The sequence below is a fragment of the Gymnoscopelus microlampas genome (genome assembly GCF_963454915.1).
Source record: "Gymnoscopelus microlampas genome assembly, chromosome: 15".
NCBI lineage: Eukaryota > Metazoa > Chordata > Actinopteri > Myctophiformes > Myctophidae > Gymnoscopelus > Gymnoscopelus microlampas.
In genome coordinates, this window is record NC_139952.1 from 41,475,771 (window position 1) to 41,501,100 (window position 25,330).

General features: G+C 41.0%; 1 protein-coding gene across 1 annotated transcript; it reads right to left on the reverse strand.

The window, feature by feature from the left end:
- Window positions 1-20,940: 20,940 nt before the first annotated feature.
- Window positions 20,941-24,273, reverse strand: LOC311061800 (dynein axonemal heavy chain 12-like; the record flags this gene model as incomplete). Its single annotated transcript, XM_084080497.1, has 7 exons — window positions 20,941-21,288; window positions 21,965-22,052; window positions 22,215-22,365; window positions 23,060-23,202; window positions 23,646-23,769; window positions 23,873-23,997; window positions 24,142-24,273. 7 exons carry the CDS (start codon window positions 24,271-24,273, stop codon window positions 21,116-21,118), a joined length of 936 nt encoding a protein of 311 aa, XP_083936623.1. The 3' UTR covers window positions 20,941-21,115.
- Between the last annotated feature and the right edge of the window lie 1,057 nt (window positions 24,274-25,330).

Sequence of the window (25,330 nt, forward strand, 5' to 3'; positions counted from 1 at the left end):
TGCAAGTGTCTCATTAATGCGCATGAGATGCTTTACCAAGTATGCCTACATTAATTCACATTCATTGTGATTATATAGTCGGAATGGTGGTGTTTATAAATAGCAATGCGTCACAGTCGGAATAGCGATGTCTTTAAAACAAATGGGAAACATCTCCACTCCGAAGAATGGAAGTCAATCTTCTAAGTGGCGATGTGGAGGAATAGCGATGTGTAACCATATCTACCATACCGTCAAGAAGAAGATATTGAGAAACATCTTGCAACAATTGATAGCATTTCTGATGAGAATGAAAAAAATGAAAAATACAAAAACCTACTACAAGAAATAATGATGGTTAAAACATATGTCATGGAACACCTACAGAGCATGGAAGAAGTAAGACTGGTAATAGAAGAGTCTCCGCGAAACCAAGAAATTGAAAATATGTTGAATTCATCAGGAGAGCAAGAAATACTTGATTGCAATCTGAATGGTCCTTTACCTCACACTGATTTTGTTCACCTTGATCCTGAGAATCATGAACTACTACAGGGAAACAATCAATTTGAAAAAACATTTCGACCGATTGAAGTAGAAACAAAAGATATTCTGTGGAAAAATACAAAAGACCTTGATTGTAATCAAAGAAAGGTTGTGGAAAAGGGAATAAAATATGCAAGAGATATTGTTAAGTCATTTAAAGACAAGAACCCTCTACCAAACGCTCCACTACTGATGGTGAATGGTGGAGCAGGTTGCGGGAAATCTACTGTAATCAATATCTTGAAACAATGGCTTCATTTTATTCTACAGAAGGCTGGTGACAACCCTGAATACCCCTATGTGTTGGTCACTGCCCCAACTGGAACAGCAGCCTCTAGAATTCGAGGACAAACATTACACACAACATTTGGATTCAACTTTGGCAATCGGTACTATCCATTGAGTGACAAGAAACGAGATAACACAAGAATACAGCTTACAAACCTTACAGCCGTTATTATAGATGAAATTTCTATGGTCAAAGCAGATATGCTGTACATGCTTGATCTTCGACTTAGGGAAATCAAGCTCCAACCAGACAAGATTTTTGGAGGACTTGCAATGTTCTTCTTCGGTGATATAATGCAACTCAAACCATGTCAAGCATCTTATATTTTCGCTGAACCATACTGTGAATACAATAAAATACCGTTTCACATTAAATCTCATTGGGAAATGTTTGACATCATTACACTGGAAGAAAATCACAGACAAGGAGATGACCACACATATGCTGATATTCTGAACAGAATAAGAGTTGGTCACCAGACCGAACAGGATCTAGAAATTCTAACTACCAGAGTCAGACCTGAAGGCCATCATGATATTATTGGTGCAACATATATTAGCTGCACTAATGCAGCAGTGAACAAACAAAACAATATAAGACTAAATGAACTTCCAACAGAACTGATTGAAATAGAAGCAATTAATTATCATCCGACAATTCCACATTTTCGACCTAAACCAAACACAAAAGGAACAGTTGGCAATTCAGCATTTCTACAAACCTTGAGAATCAAGATAAATGCTCGGGTTATGCTAATTCATAATTTGGACACTCTTGATGGTTTGACCAATGGTTCAAGAGGAACCCTTTTTGCAATCATCAAAAATGAACAACAAAAGGTCACACAACTAATGGTGAAATTTGATGAAGAATATCAAGGAGCAAATAGACGTCAATCCAAACCACAACACAAATGGATTACCCAGGCTGTACAGCAGTAGAAAAAGTTGAATTCTCATATAGTTTGTTAAATAAAGAAATTCATACATCAAGTACTGCAACAGTTTATCAATTTCCAGTAGTAGTTTGTTATGCTGCAACTTTCCATAAATTCCAGGGACACGAAATTCCAAAACCACAAAAAGCAGCAATGGATTTAACTACAATTTTTCAAGCAGCTATGGGATATGTGATGTTGAGTAGAGTTCCGTCTTTAGAACAACTGTACATCATTAACAGGCTACCAGAGGAAAAGCTATATACAGATACAAATGCCCTACAAGAACTAATGAGAATGGAGAAAGTGTCCATCAACATGAACCCTACACAATGGGAAAACACAGAAGAATGGGCTATAAAAATAGCAGCTCTCAACTGTCATTCCTTAGTTGAAAAACTATGTGAAATTAAAGTAGACCCTGTTTTGGCTTATGCTGATATTTTATGTTTCAGTGAAACATGGTTGAAACACAACGACAACAATGACTCATCTTTACAGATTGATGGCTTTACACTTCATCTCAACAGTAAGGGATTTGGGAAAGGCTTAGCAACTTATTATAGACCAGAGAAACTTCATCATCAAATAGACTTCACTGATGATACTATGCAACTCACCATGATATGCTCGGCAGACATAGACATAATTTCTCTCTACAAAAGCAAAGGAAATAAAGCCTCAATAAAGAACTTGATAAATGTAATCAACCCCATGAAAACAACTCTTATTTGTGGTGATTTCAACATATGTTTTGTTGACAACTGTAACAATCACATTTCTCTAAATCTTCAACGACTGGGATTCACACAACTAGTAAAGGAAGCAACACATTTTGACGGAGGACATCTAGATCATGCTTACTTTAGAAACAGTAAAAATTTTACTGCTCATACCTCTCTCTATAGTTCATATTATACATCAAGAGATCATGATACTGTGATCATAACAGTAAGGACCACTGACTTTAACAGCTGATAGATAACATCGTAGACATTGTTTAACCTGAGTAAATAGGCATAACAAATTAATCATAACATCACTACAACATAGTGATATCATCATCACATCATCATCACATCATCATCAGGCACTATATATACTTGAAAATAACGCATTCCTCATTATTTCAACGATTAACCTTTACATTTTAGTATTGAGAAGTATTGATTCATTTTATCATTTTTGCAATGCGAAAAACCCGGGAATCAAATGAAAAACCATCAACTACAAGGAAGCGAAAGAATGAATCTGTAGATCCAGAAATGAAAAGAGCGACTAACACACTATCATCAACATGCACAACTATTACACACAATACTGAACACCGGGAACATACAGAAGTACATACACCAACTGTTAGCAGACATACATTTTCATCTATCATACCTGAATATGCTATCACCCCTATTGCTGAAATCAAAGCTTGGAAAAGATTATTTATTCAAGGGGTCATAACGTTGAAATCAGACATCATTCCGTATAAATCTGGAAATGGCCATTTCTTTAGTTTTAATTTATGTGATGCAACCGGAGAAATCAGAATTACTGTATTTGAAAAAGAGATACGCAATTTTTTCAACCAAGTGCAGATAGGAAACGTTTACCGTATTTCTAATGGAACAATAAAGACAGCACAGCAGAAATATTGTACATTGACTACAAATTATGAAATTACATTGACACAGTACAGCATAATTGAACTTTGTAATTCTATTACAATTAAACCAAAGATCACTTTTAACTTCATAAGGATAGATGCACTGAAGAAAATGAATGCATTCGATATCATAGATGTAATCGGAATTTGTAGGAATGTTAATGATGTATTCAATATCACAACTAAGAAGGGGAAATTACTTCCAAAAAGAAACATTGATATTTTAGACAACAGCTATACACAAATTACTTTGACACTTTGGGGGGACCAAGCAACGACATTTAATGGAAGTTCAGATTTAATTATAGTTGTAAAATCGGCGTGTGTATCAGACTACGGAGGTAAATCTCTGACAGTTTCATTCAATTCAAGAGTTATTGTCAATCCAGACATAGATGACGCAGAATTACTTAGAAATTGGTATAAGACCATCGATACATCCTTAGAAATAGAATCGTTAACTGAAAGCTTTTCTGATCAATCTTTCGTTTGGAAAACATTACACGAGATGAAAAACTCGGGAGACGGAAAGACAACATCCACTAGTTACTATAAAGTCGTAGCTGAGATTATCGCCATTGAAATAGATAGCTGCATCTACAAAGCCTGTCCTGAATGTAAAACGAAAATTACCGAAAGGACCAATGACTCATACTGTGAGAAATGTAAACAGATTATTATATATAATCACAAATTTGCATTAAAAATTGAGATTTCAGATTCTACACATAAAGAATGGGCAATTTCTTTCGACCACACGGCTAAGATCCTGTTACATTACAATGCAGATAGATTGGCAGAATTAAGAGAGACAGACGAAGTTTCTTTTACGCAAATAATGCAGAGCATTATATCAACAAGACATACATTTTTTAATAAGGTTAAAGTACAGTCAGACAACAATGGAAATAGATTACAAACAACTGTGATCAATATTACTGACATTAAGTAATACACAGTTATTTTTTTTAATCTATTGACGAGAATTAATTTCTCTTCCTTTTTTTAAACCCGAATGACAGTAAATAGTTTTGAAAGAACTCTTTTCTAAATACATATGTTTTCATATGTATCTCCTTTCGTCTTTAGTTTATTTTTATTTTATTTTATTTGAGCAAAATGAATTGTCTAAAAATAAATATTTTTAAATCTTTTTTTAAATATAAATGAAAAACAGAATATATTCAATATGAATTGTCAGAACATACATATTTTTTTCAATTTTTTTTTAAATTAGAAATGAAAAACAGAATATATATATTTTTTTAAATAAATGAACCTAATATTAATATAGTATGTATATTTTTTTTTAAGTTATTTTTTAAGTAAATCATGTTGTGATGGCCACACACCGCCCACTTCACATTGGGTGTGATTTTTTTTCTTACATCTCCAACACAAAAAGGACATTTCTGGGTGCATAACATTCAATTTCACTGGCGTATAACATGTTCTATGTAAGATCTTAAATTGTAAAAGTTTATGTCTCCAATTATTTGATTCAGAATGTATGCATGACCATATCTGTACCCACTCTTCCTCACTGATGCCCTCTCTCACACCTGTCTCCCATTTTGTTTTTGTAATCAAAGAATTAGCTGGAAAAGCCTCTATCAGCCCACGGTACAATTTAGAAGGTAATTTTGCTGTTTTTTCTGTTTGTCTCAGTATCCTCTCCATTGTAGAGGGTTCTGGTTCATCAAGTGTATGCTGTGTGGACTGAATAAAACTCTTTAGTTGTAAAATACAAAAAAATAGTGAGTTACTGTAGGTATACCAATTTTTTCTTGGATTTCTCTAAAAGAAAGCAAAATTCTGTTTTTAAATAAATGTATGAAAGTTTAAATACCTTTGTCCGCCAATTGTTTAAATGTACTACCATTGAAGATGAAAGGTAATGTGGGGTTTTTCCAAATGGGAAATAGGGTGATAGAGGTCTTCTCCAGTTCAAAAACTTATGGACAGAATCCCATATATTCACAGAGTGAAGTATACACAGGTTATTTGTTATTTTCTTTAGATTTTTCATTCCACAATACAAAGCATAATTTAAATCCAGCGGTGACATATCATGATTTTCTATTCTGACCCATGCACATGGTTCACTAAACCATTGTTTTAATGACTTGAGTTGTTCTGCCCAATAATACAATTTCATATTTGGAACCCCGAGCCCACCCAGCTCCAAAGGGAGGTACAGTACGTTTAAACGGACTCTAGAAACTTTACCACTCCAAATAAAAGACGAAAATAAAGATTGGATTTTCTTAAACACATATTCTGGGACCATTATAGGAAGCATTTGAAATAAATATAATAGTCTAGGTAAGACGTTCATTTTTAAAACATTTACACGGCCTAAAATAGATATTGGAAGTGTCTGCCATCGTTTCAGGTCTGCCTCTATGGATTCAAGTATTCGGACATAATTTATCTCAAACAATTCCTCCAAATTATTTATAATCTTTACCCCCAAATACTTGATGTGGTTCTGAGTCCATTTCCACTGAAACTGGTTCTGTAGCGCACTGCTATCAACATTGGAAATGGGCATTATTTCTGTCTTTTCCCAGTTGACTTTGAAGCCAGATCCTATTCCATAATTTTCTAACAATTCTAGTAAAGCTGGTAATGATTGTTCTGATTTTGATATATAAAATAGGATATCATCTGCGTATGAAGACATGACGTGGTATTCTGCTCCAATGCCTATTCCTACTATCCTATTCTGCCCTGCCAAGGTAAAGAGCAGTAACTACGTTTTTGGACACGCCGACTTATTTGAGTATCCCAAAGGTCAAATTAGCCTTTGTGATTTTGGGGGATAAACAATTACCTCAAGAACAGATGCACAATTAGTGTAATATCACTTATATGCCGATATCTCATTTGGCTGACCAGTTGAATCACTTTTAAACCCATTTTTCAGTCATTTTTGATTTCGTAGTTACTGCTCTTTACCTGGCAGGGCAGTGTGTGAGACCTGATCTTAATTGCTAATGGTTCGACAGCGAGCGCATATAGGTAGCCCGATATCGGACACCCTTGTCTTGTTCCTCTTCCTAGATAGAATGGTTCCGAAATATGACTGTTCGTTTTTACAGATGCCCTCGGTGACTGATAAAGTAATTTAATCCACGATATAAAAACTTCACAAAATTAAAATATTTTAATACCTCTACTAAGTACATCCACTCTACTCATACGCTTTTTCTGCGTCTATCGATACTACCACCATGGTAGTATCGATATTCATGATCCGGATGAATAAGACTTTGTATGGCTGTCTCCAGACGTATAGCTAATATCGTAGTGATTATATTATAGTCAACATTTAGTAATGACACAGGTCTCATAGATGAACAAAGGAGTGGGTTTTTATCCTTTAAAAAAAAAGAGTAATAATGGCTAGCTTAAGAGACTCAGGTAATTCGTTTTTTTTTTTAAACGCTGTTTCTATCATATTCAAAAGTGGATTCAGGATCTTTGTCTGAAAGCATCTGTAAAACTCAACAGGCAAACCATCACTTCCGGGAGATTTTCCATTTTTTTATTTGTCTAATTCTATCTTTTCTGTTGTGGATATAGTAGGGGAAACCATTCCATCCAGGAAGCACTGTATGTCCTCCACAGAACCATTATTTTCAGACCTGTAGAGTTCTTGATAGAAAGATCTAAATGTTCCATTTATGATCAGAGGATCTCTTGTAATGCTTCCATCGGGGCAGGTTATACTATAAATAGCTCTTCAATCATTGCTGACAGCTTTGCATCGTTTGTGGCTTTGCAAACGGGTGGCTCCAGCTGCTGCATACAGCTTTTTAATCATAAAGGCAGAATATGCTCCCTCATCATCTGCTATCCCAAGCCACGCCATCACGTCTTCTACATAATGGCTCTTCAATCGTGCAACCGGCTGTTATCACTGGTTCCTGTAGCTGATAGTAGTCATGCTGATTATCTTTATGCCACAGGTGAAGGTGTCTCTTGAGGTTGCGAAAGGCCATATACTTTTCCATCAGCTGCATCTCCAGCTGAAACATTAGGAATTTCCATCCACGGTTAAATCCCTCTTTGTCTTGGGCGTCCTGATAGCTTGTCGAGATGTCATAGAAGGCTTCAATCGATGCCATCAGCTTTGGATCATTCTCCTCGTACTGTAGTTCAATGGTATCCATGCCTGAATCATGAATCTTCATATACATGTCAAAGAGATGATGGACTTCTTTGGCTTCTTTATACATCCTATTAAATTGAAGAAAAAAAAAAGCTGCCTCCCTTTCTTCTGGCTCCTCAATTGCCCCTGGCCACCCATGTGACTGTATGACTTGTTATTAATAATGAAACTAAAACATATCTACCTTTTTTTTAATACCACTGTCGAACAATGGTGGTGGTCGGGCCAACATTTGGTCGTTGGTCAACGTAGAAGTTCTGCGCTCAAGTGGAGGATTACGGAAACTTCCAGAGTGCCAGAAAGTCTTTTTTTTTTTTTTTTTTTGAAAAATATTTTTTTTATTTGTATCATTTCTTTGCAGGAAAGGTACAAAAATCCAATGTTCCCTCATTTTTTTTCCACAGCGTGAGCAAAAACTCAAACCCCCTAAGCATTACTTAAGCAACATCTGAACAATATCTGACATGTACACTGTGTACACTAGCGTCACCTTGACACCACCTGTCCATGTTTAGGGAGTTAATGGTCATCAATCTCTCAAGGAATGTGTATGTGTGTGTGTGTGTGTGTGTGTGTGTGTGTGTGTGTGTGTGTGTGTGTGTGTGTGTGTGTGTGTGTGTGTGTGTGATTAGAGGAGTCTGTGTGTGAGTGTGAGTGTGTGTGTGTGTGTGTGTGTGTGTGTGTGTGTGTGTGTGTGTGTGTGTGTGTGTGTGTGTGTGTGTGTGTATGTTTGAGAGATATGGGTGTAAGTGCGTGTATTGTGTGTGTGTGTGTGTGTGTGTGTGTGTGTGTGTGTGTGTGTGTGTGTGTGTGTGTGTGTGTGTGTGTGTGTGTGTGTGTGTGTGTGTGTATATGTGTGTGTGTGTGTGTGTGTGTGTGTGTGTGTGTGTGTGTGTGTGAGGGGCCTTGTGTGTATGTGTGTGTGTCTGTGTGCATGTTGTATGTGTGTCCTCAGATACAACATTATCTATGTATAATATTCATGCTTGGCATCACTGGTTAGCTTATAATGAGCAGGGTTAAACACCATGTTGATATACGGTTGATATTGGCTACATGGCATAATAACATCTACTCTGTTGTCCTCATTCTCCAGGTTATCGTCCCAGATATCGTACCGCATGTCCACAAACCACCTGAGGTTTGCAAGTTCAGTGATGTGGTTGGGTTGGTCCATATTCATCGCGACCAGGTAGAGGTCGAAGCGTCGCTGCCAATCCAAAATTTCATGCCTGTATGGAAGACCGTGTAGGACCACATCCGGAGCGCTTACTGTACATGGGTAGTCAAGGATGCTGACCCTCTGTTCAGTCCCATCAATGGAGATAAATTCCCTCCCATAATAGCCTTGTTCTTGGGTCCAGGGATATACTATTTGCTCCCCTCGGGCTAGATCTAGTATTTGAAGCCCTCGAGTGCCTCCTGTGTAATCCAGACGCCACTGGACATTAGCAGCACCATCATGAACATAATTGATCACGCTGGAACTGGAACCGGAATTCAGGAGCTGCATCCAGCCCACTGTGATGTTGGGGAATTGGTCTCTTCGTTGAGTATTCATCCGTATGACAGCAGATGCCTGAAAAGGAACATCCATTCCAAGTTTTGTACGTCCAAGGTTGTCAGAATTTTCCTGTACAAACATGCTGTGCCCGATATCTGTGTCAGTTATATATAACAGAGAAGTTCTTCTTCGAATTTCCATTCTAAACGCTGCTTGTGCTCTCGCCATGTTGACAGTGTGTGCTCTCGCCATATTGACAGTTAGTGCTTCAGCCTGCAGTAGTCCCAAGCCAAGCGGCTGTCTGGATTGGTGTAACACCACGGGCCGTGTTTGTCCCGGTCGGGGTTTCGACAGTAGTTCTTCTCCAGCCCTACATGGGACACCGCAGAGTGAGAATCCTCACATTGGCAGCATTGGCAGCCCTTTGACAACCCAGAGTGCCAGAAAGTCTAATTTCTAGCTGCATAGGCCAGTTGACTATCATAGTAATAACATTGTGGGTGGACTCCCGCGGCTATGAACATAAGAGCTCCTCCGTATGCGGCATGTGTATTTGGAAGACTCACATCTAGTGAACCAAACTTGCTGCTTTGCAACGCTGCTTCGAGGCCATTGTTACGCCCTCGACCCTTCCTCCCTCCCTCTTCAAGACCGTCTATGTGTGGGGGGTGTACTTTGATGCTTGGCTAAGGCCCTCGTCCCCCTCGTGCTCCTCATCTGTGGCAGGAAGTGCAGGAAGAGACACCCTCGGTCTCTTCACACTCGGTCCCTCCTCTATGCTATCAGAGTCTGTAATTACATGGAAAAAAATCTCAGGTGTTTTGTTAGATAAGCTTTGAGAACATACATTACAAGCAAATGGCTTGTTATATTTTCATGGCCACCTGGAGAGCGGACATTTAACCCACGGTCTAACACACACCCGCCTTCATCCATTATTGTTCTCTCCAGGGTATCTCTCATTAAAGGACAACTTTGTTTTTTTACAATCAAGGTTTATATTTTAGCTTGTAATTAAATAAAATAAAAGATGAGTGTTATTTCTTTTTCATTTACTGCTTTCTATAGTTTTAACAATTTTCGCGATATTTTTTACAGTGGGGGCGGGGGCATTCTGTCCGCTGGCTAAATATGCTTTTTTTACACAATAAAAAAGGTCATGTGGTCTTTGATGGCCAGATCTGAGTTATTGGGGTCTAGAAGAGCTACTGTAAATAATAATAAAGAAAACGCCGGGTTATTGTGTAAAAAAAATACATAATCCTGGTCTCTATACTGCCTCCACCTGGTCAGCCGGGGTGCCTGATGGAGGGGAAAGGAACTGGTTGGAATAACGTGTTCCTTCCACGCGCTACGTCTAACCAGGGAACCTCCCCCCTGTTGGGTGATAAGAAGCGGCCTGCTAGCTCTCATGCATTGAAGGAGACATGAGCTTGGCTCTAGGCTCTTCCTAGGCTGGCAGAGTGAGTGTAGCGCCCAGGATTACATAGACAATTGGCACTGGGTGAAAAAATGGGTTAAAAAAATTGTGGGATAAAAATCCTAGAAATTCAAGATATGGCCACCTTATTTAGTCAGTACAATGCAGATTTCTTTGAATAGTTTCTGGGGTTTTCAATTGTTGTGTTTAAAGTAATTTAGATACAGTAGCTATTCCCAAAGCATGAAAGGATCTGATGATGGCCCAATGCCAAGATTACACCTTCTACGCATTACAACTATACACAAAATCATGCTTGTTTCTTATCTCAGGAGCATCTAATCCATCATGTAATCCAATAGTATAGGATCTATCCTTATATCAGATCACTTTCGGCTTTCACCTTCCGGCCTTCGGCCTAAACGTCACATCAAACCTAGTACCGGACACTTAACTCACCATTACAAACACTGAAGACTGTGACAACGTTATGACACTTGCAATATTAAACACTGAAGACTGTGACAACGTTCAGAATTTATTGTCACATCACAAGTAAAAAAGTGGGTGACATTCGTTTTCGTGCATAGTTCCCATTGTAGGTCGCTCAAAACCAGAGTGATTACCAACAGAAGCATATTGGGGGATTTGGGCAATTTTTTTGGAGGCACTACTCATACGTTTAGCTGTGTTTCTCATTCCACACATGTCAGATCCTTACAAGCTGTACATCGTTGTAAAGGTGACTAATAAACGATAAAAATGGTATAAAACACAATACCAATTCGTATTATTGAAGGGGAGAAATAATCAACCGAAGTTAAGTTTCCGAATTTTTTGTGTGCAGTTTATGTATCTTTTTTAATCAAATCATGCAGTAGGAAGAGAAAAGTTACCGTAGGTGGCTTTTATTTAATTTTATTTTCATTTATGGGTAGTAGCCTAATCAATAAAGATGATAATTATTAATCTTTATTGTCTTTAATGTTAGTTAGACCATACCTAAAGCAACCTAAAATGTAATTTAAATGGTAATAGCTAAATAAGAGCCATAATCCAATTAACCGATTAATCGTGTAAATAATATGCTAATTAATCAATTATTTAAAGGTATGGGTAAGTGATATTTCTCGGTAAGTTTTTTGTTTTGGTTAAAAGGTTAATATTCTTATAGTAATCATTGCTACAGAGCGTTTGTTAGATCACAGGGGTCTCTCCAGCTCTTTAGTAAACAGAATATATGTAGATTTTCAGATAGGTCACAAAATTTAAGCCAATCAGAAGAGAATACTGAAAATTAATGTTCTGTTTAATAAAGTGCTGGAGAGACATGGAGACTCCTTTTATCAGTCTGATACACAGTGTGCCACCACTTTTAAATGAGAACTAACCGAAAATCATTTTAACCAAAAGTCGTTATTAATACATTTTCATATCATATCCTTATAATACAATTTAATGTTAAACCATGCTTGGAATGTATGGGTACTAAATGTTAAAATATTGTAATGCAGAAAATTATGTGGGAGTGTGGGAGTGGGCGTGTTTGGACCTGCTTCCTGCCAGGGTGCATGGACACACCTGGACACAATCATCTGAAATCAAGCCAGCCCTATTTAAACACCAGCTTGCCTCACCTCAGAGTTTCTTCTCCACTCTGACAGAGCAGTGAGTACTGCTGGAGCAAAGATGTATTCACGTATACCACCAGAACCCGACCAATCCTTTTTATGAGGGGAACTTTTCCTTAAAATAGCAGATTGACAAGCTTGTTGATCAGCTATTTTCAGTAAAGAGATTCGGTGTAGAGGGAAAGGAGGACTTTTGCCTAAAATCCCTGATCTACAAGTTCACAAGAGGCGTTGTGAGCATGCAGATAAGCTATTCTCAGTGAAGGGGTTTGGTGTAGAGGGATAAGGGGAACTTTGCTCAAAAATAGCTGATCGACAAGCTCACAAGGTGTGTTGTGAGCTAGTAGAAACAGGTCTCACCACACCAGTTGCCTGCCAGGGTGCAATCAATCATCTGCAATCAAGCCAGCCCTTTCTTAGCCCCACTTGTTCAACAGTGTTTCACCACCAAACCTCTTAGGCAAAAATCACCACCAAACCTCTTAGGCAAAAATAGACTATCTACTAGCTTACATGTGGTGGTGTGAGCTTGCAGATAAGCTTTGTGAAGTTGAATGAACAACATTAAAAAATGGCAATATATCACAAGTTCTTGTGATAAATACCTATGAGCTTCAACCCGCTCCCTCAATGTGTAGTCCAGTTATTTTAAAAGAACCCAAAACAAACTATAACAAGTCAATTTTATTGCACATATAAAAACAAAGGCTGACCAAAGTGCAGTAGCTTACAGCATAAAAAAGACAACATACAGGAAGACTGATAGCAGGAAAAGCAGCAAAAATGAGTCAAAAAGCTGCCTCCCTTTCTTCTGGCTCCTCTGGGCTGGGGTTGAAAACTGAAATAAACAAATAACATATTTTCATTGCAGAAACCATTAAACCACATTAAACCACCAGAAACGAACTGAATACAGATCACAGTTAAAATACTTACATTTGTAGACAAGTGCCCTGGCTCTGTTACTAGAGCCTTCAGGTGTGCCTTAAAGGACTGCGTTCCCACTATTTAAAATATGGAGAGAAAAATCATTAAGAACTTGTGCGAATCATAAAGCTGGCATCATCCAATTCATATATAATAAAAAAAACAAACACTGATCCAGTATTCCGTCCAGTTAACTATGCCCTATTTCAAAAACAGTGAGAATAGCAGATCTACAAGTTTGGCTATTTGTTTGGCAATTTAGCTTATATTTTATTTATCTTTTTATCTATCTTTTATCTTTTTATCTATTTTTGGGGGGACACATGTTACTGTCCTGTAGCGGTGATGATATAGAGGGCAACAGGTGGGGACAATGTAGATGGCCAAGTTTCATTATTTCACATTTATGTAATTCTACTCCATATTGTCATTCTTGTCCATATAGATATAGTCTGCCTGTCTGCCAACCATTTCACATGTATCATGAAGTTTAGCATAACATGTCTTGTTTACATGTCTTGTCAGTCCTATAACAATTAATAAGTACCTTCATTCATTCTCCACTGCTGGTCCTTGGTCTATGTCCCATTCCACCAGTGCCATGATGTCAATGTTTTCTATTGCCCCAGCCGTGTCCGTGGCTGGTGCCTCAGTTGCCCTGCCTGGACTGCGGTTGTAATCTGAAATAAACAAATAACATATTTCATTGCATCGTATGGCAAAAACGAAACCATTAAATCACCACAAATATTAACTGAAGACTATTTTGACAGGTCACAGTTGAAATACTTATATAAGTGCCCATAAGTAAGCAGAGCTCCTGCCCCTATGACTATTGTGACATTTCAATATGGATGGGATGGACAGGACAAAGTTCCCACTATGTCAAATATGGAGAGAAGAATCATTAAGAACTTTTGTGAATCATAAAGCTTGCATCATCCATTTATTTTGGGGGTTTGTGGAGACATTGCTGTGGGGTAAATTTAGTTGGCCTTTGTCATTGGTTATTAATAATTCGACAAGCTAAGTCACGGTATAACTCACCCATAGCCCCTGGACGGGTGCAGTCCATCTTAGGACGCGCCTGGGTAGTCTGCGGAGGGGTTCAGTGTTGACGAGATAAGTGAAGGCCTCGCCGAGGCCTGGGCATCGGTTAATGGCCTTTCCAAATGTGATGGAACCGATTCCGGGTTCCTCTGATTCCGGATCCCAACCCCTGTCCTCATGTGAGTGTGTGTCCCGTACCTCCCCTCTCCATCATGGCAGTTCGGGCAGGAACAGGCCACTCTGCGAAGCCTCTTGCTGGGAGGACCCTCCTGGTCCGAGGAGCTCTGGACCGAGCCCAGCTGGTCCGGGCTAAGAGTGTAGAAAGAGTTGAATCACACAACTGCACTTTTTTAAAAGGCAATAAAACGCACAGCACTACAACATCAGGACTTGTACACGCCGACCACCTACTCATAACCTGCTAACATGGCTGATAAACCAAACATGAAGGAGATTTCTGGATTTGACAAGGCCCAGTTGAAGAAGACTGAGACGCAAGAGAAAAACGTCTTGCCCACCAAAGAAGTCATTGAAGAGCTTGTAGATCGGCTATTTTCAGCATTCAACCAAGTGTATAAACCAGCCATTATGACACCATCAAGGCACCGCCAAAATACATTTTAGTCGACTAAATCAACTGATTTAGTCGACTCAAATCTTATGATATTTAGTCGACTAAAACTAGACAAAAACTAAAACATTTCAGATGACTAAAATATGACTAAAACTAAATGGAATTGTATTCAAAAGACTATGACTAAAACTGAATCAAAATTTGCTGTCAAAATCAACACTGGTACAGTAGGAGGGCAGACTGACTTGAGGAGGTTCTCCCAGATCTCGCTGTTGTAGAAGGCGTGGTTCCAGACCAAATTCATCGTTCCCACGATGACGTTCTGCTTGAAGACGTCCGAACCCAACTTCAGGTACATCTCCTCACACTCGTCCAGGGGGATCTGTAACACGCCCAACATGAAGGCCAGGACGGCACCTGAGAGAGAGAGAGACAGAGAGACAGAGACAGACAGACAGACAGACAGACAGACAGACAGACAGAGTGTGTAATCTGGTAGCAGACATGATTAAGATGTATTTGCCAATTCAAAAATAGCAGATATACAAGCTCACTGAGTGCTATTTTTTTGGACAACATATTTTGAGATGGGGGGGGGGTCCTTGGCCAAATAAATAACCCCCATCTAGAAATGTTTTGTTCCAGGGACTGGAAGTTACAAGTTGTAACTTACAACCACAAAAATCAAGCAAGCAGCCTAAGAGACCAGGCTAACACTAACAGACCTAAGTGGTATACAGTCTGTCTTTCTGTCTCTGTCTGTCTGTCTGTCTGTCTGTCTGTCTATCTGAGAGTCTGTCCTCTCCGTTTCAGTAGCGGCGCCTGCGCAACACACAACAAAAAAGCGCTGTCCATGGTCCTGAATTCAGGTCAGGACTGTCACCAGGTAGCTGCAGTGACAATAACACATGATAAGGCCAAGGCATATATATCTGTGTGCACAATATACAGCAGTTAGCCTTCTCTAGCCTACATAATCCATTGCTCCTCCTCCTGTCACATAAGCCTGTATAGCAGATGCAATGCACGTTATGCATATGAAATAAACCCATCACTAACACACAGCAGACAAAACATCACTGCAGCACTGCTTATTGCTTACAATGGTTAAAATGGTTCTTACCTTTAGAAGTTCTTCTTTCTTGACTTTTTCTTTGAGAACTCCATGATTATGTCCTCAAAATCCAGGCCCCTCACTAACTCGGACTCCACGGCCATTAAAGAGAGCGCTGACAGTCTTTCCTGGCCCATAGTTGTTCTGAGTTCATTTTTTATCCGTTTCAGTTTTGAAAATGACCTCTCTCCCTCGCAGTTGGATACAGGCAGTGTGAGGAAAAGCCTCAGCGCAACAAAAACATTGGGGAATGACGGCTGGAGGTTATTCCTCAGTATAACTTGCAACATGTTAGCAGGACTTTTATCTTCCTCAGTGCTGGCAAAATACCTAAACTGGATCAGCTCATCAGCCAAGTCAGGGGTCAAGTCAGTTTGATATGAGGAGGAAAGAGCCTCAGCCCGTTTGCGGACATCAGTGTCATCGCATTTCGTGTCAAATAGGACACCAAAGCAGCCATTTACATCTTTGTAGGCATCCAGCCGTTTGGTCAGTCCTGAGAGCAAACTGTCAATGATCACATTGAATGTCTCAACTTGAAACTTCTTACTCCCACTGAGGACCACTTCGTTCGCAACGTCCTCATCCACAAAAACTTTTCTCTTGCTTATGCGGCGAGTCTCGTCTCGATACGTATCTGTCACGCCTGTGACAGCCCGGGCAGATGTCTCAAATGTGCCAAACTGCCCTCGTAATGAGGCAACATAAGAGCGCAGTGATACCAAGAGGCCCACGGCGGTATTAAAGGGACATTTCACCCCTGGAAGAAACTGACCCAATGGTAATGAAGTTTAGGACTCAATTATTATTATTTTTGTGAATGATCTGTGTTTTGAGATATATAGTAATCTTCGAACATCTCGTGACGTTATTTACGTCACGAGATGTTACATCATTCCTTTCCGCACTACATGTTGTCTCGACGCGTCATGCAGCCAGCGGACAGCCCACCACCCCCCTCCTGCCAGAGATTTTAGACACAACAGAACACAGAAAACAGCCCAAACTGCGCATTTGTTCGCGGACCTTTTGTTAAATTTGAAGAGTGACGCATTACTTTACCTGAGTTACATCTTCTGATAGTTGTACTTGAATGTTGACATGAAATAATAATCCTGTGTAGTGTTTCATAAGCAAGCGTGAAAGAATCCAAATACAACGTGGAGATGGTAAACAAACTGACTTCCAGTGTTGCCAGATATTGTGAAAGAAATAAGAAACCAGGTCTATGAAAACAAGCCCAAAAGAAGATAACTAAGCCAAGAGCACTTTAACATGGGATATTATATATTTGAAAAATGCCGATCTACAAGCTCACAACACGTTGCGATGTTACCCATTGTGAGCTTGTAGATCTGCTATTTTCCAAAAAATCTTGAGGGGAAAAAAGTGCAAAATGTGGAGTATTTTTTAATCGTTTAACAACACATATTTGGTTGGGGCTTCCTGGCACAAAATATAATTTCAGATCGGGGTCCGTGGAAAAATACATGAACATCTTTGAGAACCACTGGTTTAAACAACAATCAAAACATTTGGATACAAGCCCAAATATCAACTACATTTTAGAAAGAAGCCGCTTATAATAAGCAGACATGGCAACACTGCCATGCTGTTTCAACGTTGTTGGAGATCCCCCACCCACACCGCACCTCCCCTGCCACAAGGAGGGGCAGTGCACCAAAAGCATTATGGTCATTGTAGTAATAAGCAGTCCAGTCAAAACCTAGTCAAACACACAGATTTCATTATTTTTCTGGCCATAGGGTGCAAATTTTAAATTGTGCTACTGTTATCTACTACAAATACTATTACCATTGAGTGATTGCAGTTTCTTCCAGGGGTGAAATGCTCCTTTAAGGTCCATGTCTGTCTTCTGCAAATGTTTACTTGTCAGCTTGAATCGCTGCAGCACAGTGTCCCAAAATATTGTCAACAGCGCAGTCTCCATATTTCCCAACTTGGCGTATAGCGCACGGGCATCCCTCCGTGTTTCCGAACGCTCTTCATTGTCAGATGCAAACCCCTGTAAGGCCTCTCTTATCCCAGCATAGCTTTCACGAAGAGCTCTTGTTGAGTCCGCTCTGGCAGACCATCTTGTGTTGGAAAGGGATTTAAGTGTCAGCGCGATGTCACTGCTGGTGAACACTTTATTCCACCGGTGAGTAGAATTGGCACAAAACGCATATAATGATTGCAGTGTCTCAAAAAACTGCCCTGCTTCCCGACAACTGTTTTCAATGCAGTTTACACCGACCAAATTTAGGGAATGTGCAGCACAGGGGATGTAATGTATTAGCGGGTTGTCCTTCTTCAGATGGGCTTGACACCCATTGTATCTCCCTGACATGTTAGCTGCATTATCGTAACTTTGGCCACGGCAATTTGCGAGATCCAGCCCCAAATCACAGACCATCTTCCTGATACAGTCAGCCAGACTCGAACCAGTGTGACTGTAAATGGGTTCAAAGCCAATAAAACGCTCTAGTACTTTACCTTCGCCATTAACAAAGCGGAACACAAAAGTTAGTTGGTCCACGTGAGACATGTCAGGTGTGGAGTCCACTATGACAGGGAAATATTTAGCTTTTTGTATTTCTGTGGCAATTGCATTCTTAGTTTTGTCCCCCATTAAGCAGATGAATTCTTCACAAATAGTGGAAGACAGATAGGAGGGTTTCCCACGCCCCTTCATGCCATATTTATCCAAATGTTCCCTTAAAAAGGGATCAAACTGGGCTATCACCTCCAAAATCCCGAGGTAATTTCCATTATGTGGGGAATCGATCAGCTCATCCTCTCCTCGGAAAGCAAGCCCCCTCTCAGAAAGGAACTTGATCACAGCTACCACACGCCTTAGAACCTCTTTCCAATACTGACCTTCTGCCTCAATCTGTCTCCCAAGGGAAGCATCCACTGTGCCCAGATGTTGTGTGCGTCTTATGAGCGAAAGCATGCATGATCTATGCGCCTCACTTTCCTCATGATCTTTAATCCTTTCGGGGTGTTTCCAGTCACTATATCCACGTGTAATTGCACTAGAATGTGTTGTTGACAGCACTCTACAGGGAAAGCAAAACATTTCTCCCGTGGACGGTGAATAAATAATCCACTCCCGTGGTACAGTCTCACCATTCTGAAGGAGTCTGGTCAGCAGATCATTAGTCAGAGAACGAGTCTTTTTTGCTGACTCGTCCCACCTTTGGGATGCAGGATACTTTGCGGCTCGGTTTTGAAAGGCCGAAGCTCCTGTCTTTATAAGTTCATCGCGGACCACCTCTGTAATCGGCCCCCATAATGCAGGGTCTACAGAAATGGTGGTGGCACTGGGCCCACTGGGCCGGCTGGGCCCTGCTGCTCCAGCAGGCCGGTCCAGGCCACCTGGCGCAGCCTCTGAGCTTGAAGTTTGGCCATTGTTGTCTTCATCATCCCCGTCTTCCTCCTTGTCCTTGCCATTATCATCATCATCACTAATAATATCCTTATTATTTTCATCACTATCACTAGTAGTATCTACATATTGTGCATGTGCAACTATGCTTCTGCTGCGGTCTTCCTCCTTGTCCGGTCCTTCTTCTCCATTATTATCATCATCACTAATATCATTATTATTTTCATCACTGTCACTAGTATCAACAACATATTGATATTGTGCTTGTGCAACTGTGCTGCTACTGGTAGAAGCTGGTTGTTCCACATCAATGCTTACGTGCCCCTGCTCCGCCTCCTCCTCCTCCACTACTGTATCACCATCCTCAACAATGTTATTGTCTGTATTATTCCCACCGCTCTCGTCTTCTTCACTTCGCTTTGCTTTTTTGAAAAAGCTACTTATTAGTGATACATTTTTTAATGTGGCCACTTCTCTCTCCTCCTTTTCTTTTCTTATTTTTCTCTTGGCTGCTCCACTCTTTTGTTTATTGGTGTCCATTTTAGCTTCCTGCTTTGATTTTAGCGCACTCTGACTAGACTGACAACAACACCGGATAACACTACAGAACCACCTGTCTCTCTCCACCTCCTGTCACCTGACCTCACACACGGACCGGACCGGGGCCCAGCCCACCCACCTTGAACAGCCAATCTAGCGCATTGTTACTGCCACTGGCTAAAGTGGCTATTAAGCAGCCAGTCTGGCGTAACACACAATCGCCACTTTCCAGCAGGATACTCACCAACAATAAAACACACATTTTATTTTGACTTATTTTATTTTGACAAAAAAAAATATTTCATTCGTATTAGATAACAAAATTGGAAAAATTTTCGTGACCAAAAAAAAAAAAAAAAAAAACGAAAAAAAAACATTTTTTTAATTTTTTTTTTCAACCACCTTGGGGTGCCCCCTGATGCCCAGGGCCCCGGGGCACGTGCCCAAAGTGCCCATATGGTAGATCCGGCTGGAGAGACAGGGAGATGTGTCCAGCTGGAGAGACAGGGAGATGTGTGATCAGATCACACATCTCCCTGTCTCTCCAGCTCTTCAGTAAACAGGTTGGGATACAATTTTTATCTAATTTTGGTTTCAATATTGCCAGCAAATTCTTTGGGTTTGTTTCATCACTTCCATTTTCACTTGTTTATCCTGTCCTGTCCTGTATGAGTTCTCTCTCCTGATTGAATGAAATTGACAACCCTATATAATACCTTAAAGTGTATTTTCTGTTTAATAAAGAGCTGGATATGCAACTGTTACTGATCAATCAGTATATTCCCATTATCATTATTAATATGGGAATATAGACCTAATATTTTAACAACAACTAAAATCCCTTTTTCCATTATTGGACCAACTTGGCTTTGTACTTGATTTGAAAAGTGTCCTAATTCACCTTTTAAGGAATGTTGATATTCCAGGATATTACACTTGGAATGAATGAATGTGAGTTAGAAAGAGATAAAAAATGTATTCAACCCTTAAAACGTAAATGTTAACTGACTCTTGTTAAAGGGATACATTGTCAGTTTTTATTCAAATGTATTTATTTTGCATATTATTAGACATGTCAGAGTCTACATTTTCAAGGAAAGGCATGTCATTAATTGAGTATGGCCAGAAGCAGGAATAAAACATATCCCCACCGGCCATAAGAATTAAGGGGGGATATCAAAAGCAGGGGTATGGATCCCCCCCATCCACCCCAGCAAATCAGACCCTGTGTATAAGACTATAATAATTTCCCAGACAATGAAAAGCCTTAATGAGGCAGCATTATAAGCAAGTACATTTAGATAGTAAATGTCAGTGCACCCTATCACAGAGAGGGGTCATCATGACAACATGTATTGCTGCGTGTGTTTTCGCTGCTATGGGCTGACTATACCCCTGCTGTAGATGTCGTACTCTTTGTATTGTAGGTAATCTTTCAGCGAGGGAGGCAGAGGGAGGTAGTTGATGAACATCGGCGCCCTCAGTCGCAGGCGGTTCAGGTGCTGTCGTATCTGCAGGCGACACAGGTGCTTCAGGCTGCGTGTGTTCCCTGAAAGGCATGTCGTGAGCATCAAGTCATACACAAACTAGACTTGTGATACAGTACATCCATGGGGAAATCTACATTCATTGGATGGGCTTGGATGCCGGAGAAATCCAGCACTATCCGTCTTATGGTTCTCTGAAGCTGTTAATTTGTAAATTTCAGATTTTTTTCCTAACCCAGTTCTAGCCCATTCACTGAATTTAGATGTAAACCAGATGTATAAGTTGCCGGAGATCTCTGGTCGTCCGGCTATACACGAGAATATACACAAAATCAAACGCAGACGGCTCAGATGGCTCGGACGTGTCCTCCGAATGGATCAAAACAGCATTCCTAAAGTAGCCTTGAGATGGACCCCACCTGGAAAGAGGAAACAAGGGAGGCCAAAAACAACCTGGCGAAGAACTGTGACCTCAGAACTGAAGATGGCAAACCTAACATGGGGCGAGTCACAACATACTGCACAGGATAGGACCAGGTGGAAGCAGATATTCGCAGCCTTATGTTCCACAGGGAACAAAGAGGATTAAGTAAGTAAGTAATACACAAAATACATCTAAAAATGTGTGTAAAGGCTGAGTTATACATGTGGATGTTGCACACCGAAAATAGCCGGTCTACAAGCTCACAACACAATGTTTTAACATGGATGATGTTGTTGTACAGTCAGTTATCTCACTCTGAATGTCACAGATGTCCTCCCACTGTTTCTGCTCTTGCAGGGTGTCCTTGAGCTTGGTGCAGAAGGTCACATGGTCAGTGTTGGACTACACTGACCATGTGACCTTCTGCACCGTTGTGTAGTAGTTTAGCTGTAACAGTTGAGGTTAGTAACCTCAACTGTTACAGCTAAACTACTACACAACGGTCGCAGACGGGAACCCTCCAGAAAGAGCCCTGAACACTACGAGGCTACTAGATTGCCGTGCCTGGCCAGCCGCGGTCGCCGATAGAGCCGAGAACCCTCCACCCAGAGCTCGGAACACTCTGCGGGACCTGCCGACAGGACCCGCCGACCCGAGCCAGCTTCCTTCAGCGGACGTGGGCTGCCTGCACTCCAGTACCCGGCGTGCCGTGGAACTTGGGATCAGTAGATCCCGCAGGAGGCAGAGAGTCATGGACATGGACAGAGAGTGGGGGGAATTCAGCAATGGACAGAGGGGAGAATGCATTGCTGGTGGTGGTGGGTGGAGATGAGCGTGGGGGACCCCCATGTTTACTCCGTGCCCAGTGTTGTAGTGCTAATTTTGGAAGTGGGGGAGCTCTGAAATAAAAATCATACAAATTTCATACAAAAATAATAATATATTGTTCAGCATTTAGAGAAGTGAGGGAGCGTCGCTCCCCCGCGTCCCCCCTCCACTACACCCCTGTCCGTGCCACCGTTGTCCAAGGGACCGGAGTCGAGCAGGCCGGGGGTGGGCGTCTGGGCTTAGCCTCTTTCTTGCGGGCCCAGTAGGCGGAGGCATCAAGCCAGGGGACAGTTTTGTCCAGATCTCGGGCAATTGATGCGACGACAGCTGGGCCAATGGAGACATCGAGGTCAGTGGTCGTCCCTGTAGCAATGGGGCAGTACAGGTGTCTCTCTCACAGACGCCTGTACCAGCAAACACAAATGATTGTTACACAGAACTGCTTGTTTAGAAGTAAAAATTTTGACAAAAAAAAATATTTCATTCGTATTAGATAACAAAATTGGAAAAATTTTCGTGACCAAAAAAAAAAAAAAAAAAAACGAAAAAAAAACATTTTTTTAAAAAAAAATTTCAACCACCTTGGGGTGCCCCCTGATGCCCAGGGCCCCGGGGCACGTGCCCAAAGTGCCCATATGGTAGATCCGGCCCTGTAGTCCAACATGATGCGCACCACCTGAGCAGACAGGTGCTTGAGCCAGTGCACCGTTATGACCTCACAGAACTGCAGGGAAACAGGGACAGTAAAGGTAGAGACACACACACACACACACACACACAGATGAGCAAACGGAAGCTGCATCGAAAACAATGTTTTCAGTTCAGATAGCAGAACTCTGCAGGAGGCTATTAGCTGTCTTTGAGAGTGTGCGTGCGTGCGTGCGTGCGTGCGTGCGTGCGTGCGTGCGTGCGTGCGTGCGTGCGTGCGTGCGTGCGTGCAAACCACTGGATTGTGCAAAAGGATTATGCTACCTACTTTCTTCACATAGCCTACAGTATGTTTTATACTTTTTATAATTAGAATGTTATTATAATAATATTTAACTGGAATGTTATAATAGAAGTCAATGGGGATGACATCGCACCGAAACTTTGCCCAAATTTAGAATCATATCATATGTAATACTGTAGATACATCATAGATGACTGACATTACAGGCTGGTCACTTGAAGTCCGAGATCCACATGGGAGCCACGCCGATCCCACGTGGATCCCGAGATCCACACGATGAGTTTTTCTTCCCCCCTCTTCCAAACAAGGCTGCTCGACTCACCACCATGTCTTTGATGACTGTCGTGGTCCAAGATCCATAGTCGTGGGAACCGTCGCCGTAGGGACATTCGAAGCATCGCCGCGCGTCAAAGCCGTTGTTCAGGATGATCCTGAGCATCACCTCGTTAGCGCGTACTGCAGCGCAGAGGGGAAGTGTGTGGTGTTCACCCGGGAGTAGTAGTTCACGTTGGCGCCGAACTTGAGCAGGGCGTTGATCAACTCGTAGTTCCCCTGCCTCAGAGCCAGCTGTAGACAGGTGATACAATCACAGACTCATTGTAGAGCTTGTAGATCTGCTATTTTTTTTTTAAATGAATATTTTTGAACACAAATCTGGTATTGGGGGTCCCTGCTTATGGGCCACATGAGGCTACTTACTTACTTACTTACCTGCAGACAGCTAATGGGGTCCTGGTACACCATGGCCCCGGCTTCCAACAGCAAGCGTGTACGCTGCATGTCATTGTTGGACACAGCGAAGTAGAGAGCAGACCTGGAGTGGAAGAAAGTAACTTCGTACATTTACTACAAGTACTGTGCTTGAGAAAAATGTTGAGGTACTTTATACCAGTGGTTCTCAAACTTTGTCATGTCAAGGACCCCCAAATTGACACTTATTAGCCCGCGGACCCCCCATTTGAAAAGATATGCCAGGGACCCCCTGTCAGGGTGCGAGTGCGGAGAACCCAAAAGCAGTACGACACAAGGCAGGAATCAAAGTTCTGGAGGTCTATTGACCAAACTTAGACAACCCATAAAATGGGGAAGTCAAAACGAGTACTCAAAATACAGAATGGCTTGTGGCCAAAACCCAGTACAGAACACACTAACCTTCAATGACGACCTGACAAAGAACTGAACAAACAGGGGAGTATATATAGACACAGGGTTAACTGGACACAGGTGGACACAAGCTACAATCAACACAGGGATTGGCTGGGGCACAACAGGACACAGGTGGAGAACAATCACAAATACAAACTGTAGAGACAAGACAGGAAGCGAAAACAAGGCAGACAGGAAACAAGACTACAAAACAAGAGCACAGAACACTAATGCAAAAGGCAGCAACAGAATGACAGATACAGTACAGAATAGCACATGCAGTATGCAGAAACATAACATATTCAGAACATACAATATGCACTTAAGGCCTAACCGGCCTAAACTGTTCACGACCATATAATGGCATATTCAAAGGTCTAAATAATAACATTGGTCTAACCGGCCAAAAGTGTCCATGACCATATAAGGGCATTCAAGCTCTAAGTAATAAAGTCAAAGTCCACGGTCCGAGGAGCGGACCGTGACACCCCCATAAGAGAAGAGTTTTTACGGCTCTAGCAGTGATTAGGCTATGGACCCCCATTTAATGGCATTTATATCTCTGGGACCCCAATTTATATTGTAAAATGAATGTTAATGTAACTCTGAGAGTGTACAAATGGAACCAAATGTTTTTCCCCCCCTCCCTCCAGGAAAGGGGTAACAGCCAAAAAGAGCTTAGGGCAAAGATTTAGAATGTAGTCTAAAGGAATACTTAATTAAACAGAATGTGAAATTATATGGACCTTAAAGT